Below are 10,718 nucleotides of genomic sequence, written 5' to 3'. Positions count from 1 at the left end.
TGTGTTTGGTGGGAATTTCTATTTTTCCATCATTTGTTTTTGTGGGACTTCAAGGCTTCTCCAAGGAAATAAAACTCAGCCTCTGGTGGAGATAAGACTTGCTAGACCCTTATCATCCCACCTGTCTCACTGTAATTGTTGCAATGTTCCTAAGGACCTCCCTACCCCAGCACAACTTGGCCTATTCCTTCCTTCCCCCTACTAGGAAAAGTATGTGGCCCATTCCTCACCTCCTCCCCTTGATCAACCTGGCCTAGTCCTTCCTGTCCCCCACCATAAAAGGTATGTAGCCCACTCCTTACCCTGACCCACCCCCAACCAACAAGCCGGTGTATCCGAAGACCCCATCCTTCCCCAACCAACCAGTAAGTGTATCAGAAGACCCCATTCTTCCCTAACCAATCCGCAGGTCAACAGGTAAATGGCAAGACCATTCCTCGAACTCCTTTGTCACTGGACTATAAAAACAGACATGACCATGTGCCCTGAGTCGGCTCTCCCTGATTATCAGAAGTCAGTCCACTGTATTAACAGTGTCTCTTGCCTCAATATACTTGTCTTTTCTACACCTTGGTTTAAATCCAGAAAAATCTTTTTCCACTTGTGTGAGAGACCACAGCATTTTGGTGGCCCTACTGGGGATCTGTCCCCCACCTTCTCCCTTTTCTCTTTCTGGAAACTTTTGTGAACAGGCTAGTGGCTGTGGAAGCAACTGAGGAATTATACACTGCTGTGTTTTGAAGGCCTCACTGCTCACTTTACCTTAGTAACTGCTGCCCTAAGAGGTCAGAGTTCCTCTCTTCTTTTTTCTCCAGGCTGGGGACCAGGCCAACTGATATCAGGTGGGCATGGGACAGAAGACCTAAAGGTGATTAGCACACTGCTGCCACTTAAAGACACCCATGAGAGGGTAAGGAGGTCACGGAATGGACAAGGCTATTAGAGTGTCTGCCGCCATCAAGACAATTTCCATGCAACAAGAAGCACATAGTGGTGAAAGCAAAACACAGAGCCCACCATCTCTTGGCCTCTGCCTCCCTGATAGGATTGTAAGGCAGAATCCCCAACCTTCTCTCCCTGTTAGCTTTACTCTGTCTTCCTTGGCCTGGATTGGCTTTGAAGGACTTCGCTGCTCCTGTGTCATCTTGAGAACTTCTTCCACGTCCTGGAGGATCTCCAAACTATAAGTCAATTCCCTTCCCAGCTGGCTCCTGGGAATTCCCCCTCCATTTTAGGGTGACCTAGTCACAGGGCTCCCTGACTCCCCAGTTGTCTCTGGCCACCTTTCCTAGTTGGACGCGACTGTGGAGATGGTTGGTGCTTTGTGCCTTAGTTGCATGGAGATGTCACTGAGACAAAAAAAGGGATGCCTTTTGGGAGACCAAGAACAATGGCCTCTTGGAATACTAAACTATAATACAATTCTCCAACTTGATCTTCTTTGTTGAAAACAAGGGAAAGGGTTCTGAGGTAACTTACATCCAGGCCTTCATGGCCCTCAGCCAAAATCTGGGCCTAAGGGACTCTTGCCGCCTGTGTCTCTCCATTGCTGCTCTGTCACCTTGTCCCACTCCTCCCCCTCCCCACCAGATATCCTTCTTGTCCTCCATCTCACCAGCCTCCTCCTCAACCCTCTGCTCCTCAATCCCCACCTCCGTACCCAGACACAAACTCTCTTTCTCCACCACTCACCGGGTCACAAACAGCCCCGCACTCTGAATCAAGGCCCAACATGCTCCCCCTAAGGGAAGTTGCTCATAGAGTTTTAGGCACCATCAGGGTCCACGTCCGCTTCCCCAGGTCTGACCTCTCCCATATCCAGGGTAAACTAGGCTCCTTTAGCCAGGATCCTACCACGTTTATTAGAGAATTCCAGGCACTTACCATAGCCTTTGACCTGACCTGGCAAGACATTCATGTGGTTCTAACCATTTGCTATACCCATGAAGAGGAAACCAGATTCTGGGCCTTGGTCCAGGCCTGGGCAGATGAGGCACATGCTCGAAACGCTAATGAAAACAGGGCAGCAGGGACAGAGGTAGTCCCTTGGGTAGACCCAGGATGGAAGTACCAAGCAAATGAAAATGGGCCAGCAGGTGGGCTTACTGGGAGAAATTACATGATTACCTGTCTACTATAGGGCATGAAAAAGGCATTCATCAAACCTGTTAGTTTGGCTCAGGAAAGTCACAGAGGAACCTTCTGAAAACCCAGCCCTTTTCCAGGTCTGTCTAGCAGAGGCCATGGGAAAATATACTAATTTGGACCCTGAGACCAATGGACAGGCTATTCTTTTTTTTTTTTTTTTTTTTTTTGTCTTTTTGCCTTTTCTAGGGCCACTCCTGTGGCATATGGAGGTTCCCAGGCTAGGGGTCTAATTGGAGCTGTAGCCTCCGGCCTACGCCAGAACCACAGCAATGCGGGATCCAAGCTGTGTCTGCAACCTACACCATAGCTCATGGCAATGCTGGATCTTTAACCCACTGAACAAGGCCAGGGATCGAACCCTCAACCTCATGTTCCTAGTCGGATTTGTTAACCACTGCGCCACGATGGGAACTCCTGGACAGGCTATTCTTGCAGTCCATTTTATAAGCCAGGCTTCTCCTGATATCAGACTGAGAAAACTAGAACAGGCTCAATAACTCCATTCCTGGTCTTACTTGATACAGCCTTTAAGGTCTTTAACAACAGGGAGAAAGTTTCTAGGAATAGCCAGGAACAGAGAGAGGAGGAAAAATTAAAATGGTATGCCCATTATATGGCTCTTGCCACCACTCAGTCCCTTCCATGGCAGGGTTCAGTGGGAACTCCCTGTCCCTCCTGAAATCACTGATGACCTGCTTCCAATGCAGTCAGCCTGGGCACACTGTCAAAAATTGCCATGCTTGGCCACTCCCCACCCCTTCCCCTTATTGTCATCCAAAGGGCCACTGGAAGAGGAGACGTCCCTCTTGCTCTCAAGTGGGTGGGCCAACACCTCAGCCACTTAACCCTCGGGGTATTTCAGGGCCCAGCCCTCTGAACAGGGGCCGAAGCCAACTGCCATTGTCAGTGGTAGTTGGCCACCAGGAACAGGAACCAGACGGCATTCTGGGCCTTGACCTCCTAGATGCAGATGACTGACGGTGCCCGGGGCTTAGCTTACAGGCCCCTTTATTTCCTATAAGACCCGAGGAACCCTGGGTAGCCCTGGATGTGGTACAGGATTAACTGACACAGGGGCTACATATTCAACCCTGACCTCCTTCTCCGGACCCACTTGTTATTCCTCAGTCCTAACAGGGATAGATGGAAAACCCTCATGGCTGTTTTACACCTCCCTGACTTACTCCCTTGAAAATACTCTGTTCACACTGTTTCAGTCCTTCCAACATGTCCTACCCCTTTTTTAGGCTGAGAACTTTTTTTTTCTTGGTCTTTTTTGGGGCTGTACCCACAGCATATATAGTTTCCAAGGCTAGGGACTGAATCAGAGCTACAACTGTAGGCCTATGCCACAGCCACAGCAACATCAGATCCAAGCTGCACCTGCGACCTACACACACAGCTCAGGGAGACGATGGATCCTTAACCCACTGAGTGAGGCCAGGGATCAAACATACATCCTCATGGATACTAGGTGGGTTTGTTAACTGCTAGCCACGACAGGAACTCCAGGCTGAGACCTTTTAACAAAACTCAAGGCTACTTTATCCTTTACTCCAGTAAATATGGCCTTAACAACCCCTATGGAACCCAGCCTAACTAACGTCCCATCCCATATCCTCCATCAAGTTTTCCCAGAGGTATGGGATACCTCTACTCCTGGCAGATCTACTACAGCTACTCCAGGAGTCATCTATTTAAAGGACCCTAACTCCTTTCCTAGAGTATCACAATATCTTCTTAAGAAAGAGGCTTTGATGGGTTTGAACCCTCTAATGTCCAAGTTCCTCCAAACAGGACTTCTAAACCCATGCAGTTCTCCCTGCAACACCCCAATCTTAGCAGTAAAGAAGACTGATGTCTCCTAGCATTTAGTCCAAGACCTGAGGGCTATCAGTCAAGCTATGGTTCTCATACACCCAATAGTTCCTAACCCATATAACCTCCTGAATCAAATGACACAAACCCAGTGGAACTCAGTCCTGGATCTAAAAGATGACTTCTTCTGTATACCAGTTCATCCTGACTCCCAGTTCCTATTTTCCTTTGAATGAAGAGACCCAAGTAGTAAATACACCCAAAAACTCACCTGGACAGTCTTACCCCAGGATTCCAAGACACCTGTTTGGCCTCATTTGTTTGGCCAAACATTGGCAAAGGATCTTTCACCAGTGGCCCTGGAAGGTGAACACTGCCTACTCCAATATGTTAACCTTCTAATCTGTAGTCCAAATTAACCTCAGACAAAAATATTATTCTTGTCCTTTGACATTTAGCCAAAGGGGGTATCAGGTGTCCCTGGCTAAGGCTTAAATGAACTCCCAGCAAGTCACCTTCTTGGGGCTAATACTAACTCCTGGAAAGAGAAGTATTGACTCTGACAGAAGGACACTAATCCTGGGTATGGCCATGCCAGCTACTAAACAACAGCTTAGAACCCTTCTGGGAATGACGGGCTTCTGTTGAATTTGGATCCTAACTTATGGCCTATTAATCAAGCCTCTTTATGAGGCCCTTAAGGGGCCAGAAGACCTCATGCTTGAAACAGAGGCAGCCTTTAAAAAATTAAAAAAGGTTCTCATCACAGCTCCAGCCCTAGGCTTGCATGATCTGACAAAACCCTTCTCTCTCTTTACTCATGAGAAAAGGGGTAGCCCTGGGTGTATTAACCCAATCTCTGGGACTCTCTTGGCATCTGATAGCATATCTGTCTAAAATATTAGATGTAACATCTCAGGGATGGCCTTCCTCTTTAAGAGCATTAGCTGCCATGGCACTATTAACAGAAGAGGCCTCCAAACTTACAGTGGGGCAACCACTTACAGTTTATACCCCATGTCAGGCCCTAGATGTCCTTATTTCCAAGGCATTCCATTGGGTCTTAGATAACAGAATTAAAAAATATCAAGCTTAGGAGTTCCTGTTGTGGTTCAGTGGAAACAAATCTGATTAGCATCCATGAGGATACAGGCCTTGCTCCGTGGGTTAAGGATATGGCATTGCCGTGAGCTGTGGTGTAGGTCACAGACATGGCTTGGATTCTGTGTTGCTGTGGCTGTGGTGTGAGCCACAGCTACAGCTTTGATTCAACCCCTAGCCTGGGAACTACCATATGCCACACAGGTGCGTCCCTAAAAGGACAAAAAAAAAAAAAAAAAAAAAAAATCAAGCCTTTTTCCTAGAGGGATCTGAAATATCAATCAGGCCTTATAGCACCTTAAAACCCGCCACTCTTCTGCCTGACTCAAACCCTGATACTTCCCTCCTACACTCCTGTCTAGAAATGATAGACCAGAACTATAATGCCAGGCCGGGTCTACAAGATACCCCTTTACCTAAACCAGATGCAGAATGGTTTACAAACGGAAGCACTTTCATTTGAGGAGGTTGAAAGTTTTCGGGGTATTCAGCAGTCAGCTTAACAGAGGTGACAGGATCGGGTCCACTCCACGGGGCAACCACCTCTGCCCATAAGGCAGAACTTACAGCCGTAACTAAAGTGCTCAAACTAGGAACGGCACCACGGGTCAACATTTACACAGATTTGTCATATGCTTTCCATGTAGTTCATGCTCATGAGGCCATCTGGAAGGAAAGGGGATTATTAACAACACATAATACTCCCATCAAACATGGGCCAGAAACTCTGGACTTATTAGAAGCAGTAAAATTCCCCAAGGAACTGGCCATCATCCACTGCAAGGCACACCAAAAGGACCCCTCAGAGATAACCAAAGGAAATAGTAGGGCAGACAAAGAAGCAAAAAGGGCAGCTGAGAGCATCCTGCAGGCCCCCCAATTTCAAGTTTAGACCCCTTGCCACCTCAGTATTCACTCCTTAGAACTTAAGGAGGGATAAAACCATGGGTTTACTTTAACCCCTGAGGGGTGGCTACAGAGCCAAAACAATAAATTTCTTATACTGGAAGCTTCCCAATGGAAGATTCTAAATCGCCTTCATCAAGCCACTCACTTAGGAGCCAAATCCCTTTTCAATATCCACAGGAAAAGGAATTGTCTCAGCTCCACTCCATATCCCAGGCCTGCTCTATCGGTTGCCAAGCTAACCCAGAGGGGGCTGTAACACCTGCCCTGCAGCTCCACCCAATCCAAAGGTGGGGAACCCAGGCAGGAAAAGACTGACAGATAGATTTCACTCACATGCCCCCTTGTAAAGGCTACAGGTACTTCCTAGTTATGGTAGACACTTTCACCGGGTGGATAGAAGCCTACCCCATTAAAACAGAGAGGGCATCTGAGGTCATCACTGTCCTCATGGAACATATCATAGCTAGGTTTGGATTTCTGTGTTCTTTACAAATCGGATAATGGCCCCACATTTATTTCCAACCTGACCCAAGGGGTCAGTGAGGCCTTACAAATAAATTATTATCTTCACTCAGCTTGGCACCCTCAGGCATCTGGTAAAGTAGGAAGAGCCAATCAAGCCCTAAAAAAATGTCTGAATTAGCTGCAGAAACTCATCAAACATGGGTCACCCTCCTCCCAATTGCCCTCTAGGACTTATTGGAGCCCCTGTGAAGTCCACTGTAGAAGACCATTTCTAAATACAGACCTCATAGTACTTAGACACCCACCACTTAGCACAACATCTCCCAGCCTTAGGACTAACTCTTGAAAACATCTGGGAATATCAAGACCAAATTAGTCCTAAGCCAGATCCTAATTTTGTGGAAACCACTCTTCACCTAAACCCAGGCGACTGAGTATATGTTAGACCCTTCCACAGGATTGGAAACTACTTGAGGCAGTGTGGATAGGACCATACCAAGTCTTACTGGATACTACCACAGCTGCCAGAATATAAGATTTTACTCCTTGGATTTATGTGTTACGACTAAAAGCAGCTGCTTCCCCAAAGGACGACAGCCTCCAGCCAACCAAAGATTTATCAGAAGCCACCGATAGGTGCGAACCCTTGGAAGACCTTTGTTTCCTCTTCAAACGAAACTCAGGTGATGACCCGCCCGAGCCCCGACTCGATAACTTTTTAATTTTTGCATTTTCCTCTTCATCTTCTTGGCTCTCTCCCTTCCCTGGGTTATCCTATCTCATTCCTGTGGAGCCAAGCTTTGGTATTCCTGTCTTTATCAAGCATTTCAAAAATGGTCTAACCCCAATTCTTTTTTTTTTTTTTGTCATTTTTTGCCTTTTCTAGGGCCGCTCCTGTGGCACATGGAGGTTCCCAGACTAGGGGTCGAGTCGGAGCTGTAGCCCCTGGCCTATGCCACAGCCACAGCAAGGCAGGAAAGGAGCTGCGTCTGCAACCTACACCACAGCCCACAGCAACGCCAGATCCTTAACCCACTGAGTAAGGCCAGGGATCGAACCCGCAACCTCATGGTTCCTAGTTGGATTCGTTAACCACTGAGCCGTGATGGGAACTTCCTAACCCCAATTCTAATCACTTCCTTCCTGTCTAGCCTAAATGTATACCATAAGTCAACTCCTTAACATACCCTTTCTGACAGCTCTCCTCAGCAGGTCTCGAATCTCTGTATCAGCACTCAACTTTTATCACTCTCTAATACAAGACATAAATCTTCAAAACTCTCTATCTACTCTAACTCCAACGCAAAAATGACAAAATATGTAACAGGTGGCATGGGACAAAACTCTCCAAGGAGACTTTCAAGATTACACTCCAGACCAACTTCATTGATATTTAAATAGAACATTCTGAAAACTGTCCTGACTCTCCTCCTTTCTTTTTCTTTAACTCATACATACCCATACTTAACAAAAGTTCGGGAAGTCTTCAAACTCCTCAAACAGTCATCCCTAGGATTATTCAAAAACTGTTGGATATGTGCCACTGTTTCCCCTCAACATGGCCTGGTGGCAGTCCCCATTCCACCCTCTGGATGGAACCAACTTGAGTGAGTCCTATCTAACCCCTGCCTACTTTGATAGGCCAGGATGGTCCATTAATCCTAGAGTGAAGCCGGCAGTGGATCATATACTTCTTAACCACATACACCAGAAACCTCATTACAAACGTCGAGGGCCCATATTCTCCTGTTTCTCTTATATAGCCAACCCTTCTTTGTGTATCCTCTCTCTCCAGAATGGGGCCCCCTATAGGTCTATTCTTTAATAATTCCAAGACCTACAGTCATACCTTCACTCTTTCCTCTACCTGAACTTGGGTAGCCTTTGTTACTACTAATAAAAGAAAGTATCCTCATACTTATTATTATGATTCCCCTTTTTATAACATTTACTTCCCCAAATCTCCTAACATTACCACCAACTGGATACAAGCCAGCTATTTTGGGACTTCCATCTGTCCCACTCATCCCCCAAGCTGCCCCTATAGAAACTGTAATTTTTGGCTCCAACCCTCTAATCTCAAACAAGAAGACTGCAAAAAGCTTAGGACATCTAAAATCATGACATAGAATGGAACCCTACTATTCCTTCTTTTAACTGAGCTAACAATTCCTCTTCCCACCCTTCACAGGTTGCTTGCCTCCCCCCACCCCTCCCCAGCCAGAATGACCCTGGCTTCCACCTATGAGGGCATAGAACATTCCCTGGCCATTTAAGGAAACCCTATTTTAATGTCACTCTGATGTTTGTCTAGACCCTACAAACCACATCTGTTTTCTCTGCAGCTACAATGCCTATTTATGTCTTCTAGCCAATTGTATGGGAACCTGCACCCTTGTATACATAATTCCCAACCTTATTCTCATAAATGACAGTATACCACTTCCCCTATACTCTCAACTGCCTAGGCAGAAGAGAGCAGCCCTCACCATAATATCAGTCCTAGGGATTATCCTTGGAATAGGAACGGGCTCAGCAGGGTTCCTAAACTTTATCTTCACTGCTTGGCAACTTTCCCTTGAACTCATCCAGCAGATTGTTAATTTGGCAGCCCAAATTAACACTTTACAAGAACAAACAAATTCCCTAGCAGGTGTGGGAATAGAAGAGCTTTGGGTTTACTAAAAGCTAACCAAGGTGGGACCTGTGCTATGCTAAAGGAAGAGTGCTGTTTCTTTGTTAACCAATCAAGCCAAGTCCAGGATAAGCTTCAAGACATTACTGATAGAGCAAATAGGTTTTAAAAGAAAGGGGCCTCAGGGGGATTCGATTGGTGGGATTTTAAAAACAATGTCTGGTCCTGGTTCTCTTTGCTAACTCCTTTTAGGACCCTTGGTGGCCTTTCTACTTCTACTAACCTTTGAGCCATGAGTCTTTAACGTCCTTGTTAAGTTTGTTTCTTCTAGAATACAGCAAATAAGTCTCAAAATGGTAATGCAACAGGGATACCAACCCATAATGCCACACCTAACACTGTTGGAACAAGCTGCCATATCACTCCGTGGAGCCACACCTCCCTCTTCAGAAATACCCTGACAGAGAGCAGGTGGAGGGAACCCAAGACCCCACAGCGCCCCCATTCAGCAAGGAAGCAGACAGCATTCCTTCTCCCTTATACTCTGAGTTCCCAGATGCCATAGAGGGTAACAGGCAGTTAGTTAGACATGAGCAGGGTATTCAAAGGAGCCAAAGACTTGGCCCTCAAGAAAAAGAGGTGGGGGGGGGGAGTTCCCGTCGTGGCCCAGTGGTTAACGAATCCGACTAGGAACCATGAGGTTTCGGGTTCAATCCCTGCCCTTGCTCAGTGGGTTGACGATCTGACATTGCCATGAGCTGTGGTGTAGGTCGCAGATGCGGCTCGGATCCCGCGTTGCTGTGGCTCTGGCGTAGGCTGGCAGCTACAGCTCCGATTAGACTCCTAGCCTGGGAACCTCCATATGCCTCGGGAGCGGCCCAAGAAATGGCAAAAAGACAAAAAAAAAAAAAAAAAAAAAAAAAAAAAAAAAGAGTGGGGAATGTGGAACTTCAAGTCTTCTCCAAGGAAATAAAACTCAAAAAGTCTCTGGCTGAGATAAGAATTGCCAGATCCTTATCATCCCACCTGTCTCTCTGTAATTGTTGCAATGTTCCTAAGGACCTCCCCACCCCAGCAACTTGGCCTACAACTTCCTGCCCGCACTAGAAAAGGTATTTAGCCCACTCTTTACCCTGACCCTATAGGGGCAATATATGCACCTAACCAACCAGTAAGTGTATCAGAAGACCCCATTCTTCCCCAACCAGTCAGCAGGTGACCAGGTATATGGCAAGACCACTCCTCACAATCCTTTGTCTTTGGGCTATAAAAATAGACATGACCATGTGCCCAGAGTCCGGTCTCCCTGATAATCAGAAGTCAGCCCACTGTGTTAACAGTGTCTCTTGCCTCAATAAACTTGTCTTTTCTACACCTTGATTTAAATCCGGAAAATTCTTTTTCCACTTGCGTGCAAAGACCACAGCAGTTTTGTTCATCTTTTTGTTTCGTTTTATTTAGAATAAATTTTCTTATAAAGGTATAGTTGATTTACAATGTTCTGTCAATTTCTGCTCTCCAGCAAAGTGACCCAAACACACACACACACAAACACACACACACACATTTTCTTTTTCTCATATTATCTTCCATCATGTTCAATCACAAGTGATTGATATAGTTCCCTGTGCTACACAGCAGG

The 10,718-nt window shown here is 46.4% G+C and overlaps 1 protein-coding gene across 1 annotated transcript in view; it reads left to right on the top strand.

Moving 5' to 3' along the window:
* The window catches only part of LOC110261755 (olfactory receptor 4F3/4F16/4F29-like), a 59,986-nt gene continuing 50,194 nt past the window's right edge, over positions 927-10,718 (top strand). Inside the window, exons 1-2 of the mRNA XM_021100067.1 lie at positions 927-1,049; positions 1,619-2,096. Coding sequence (XP_020955726.1) covers positions 927-1,049; positions 1,619-2,096 — 601 coding nt within the window. The remainder of the gene's footprint in view (positions 1,050-1,618; positions 2,097-10,718) is intronic.

This window comes from Sus scrofa, chromosome 7 (assembly GCF_000003025.6).
Source record: "Sus scrofa isolate TJ Tabasco breed Duroc chromosome 7, Sscrofa11.1, whole genome shotgun sequence".
Lineage (NCBI taxonomy): Eukaryota > Metazoa > Chordata > Mammalia > Artiodactyla > Suidae > Sus > Sus scrofa.
Note: the sequence above shows the minus strand (reverse complement) of the source record. Positions and strands in the feature narration are given on the sequence as shown.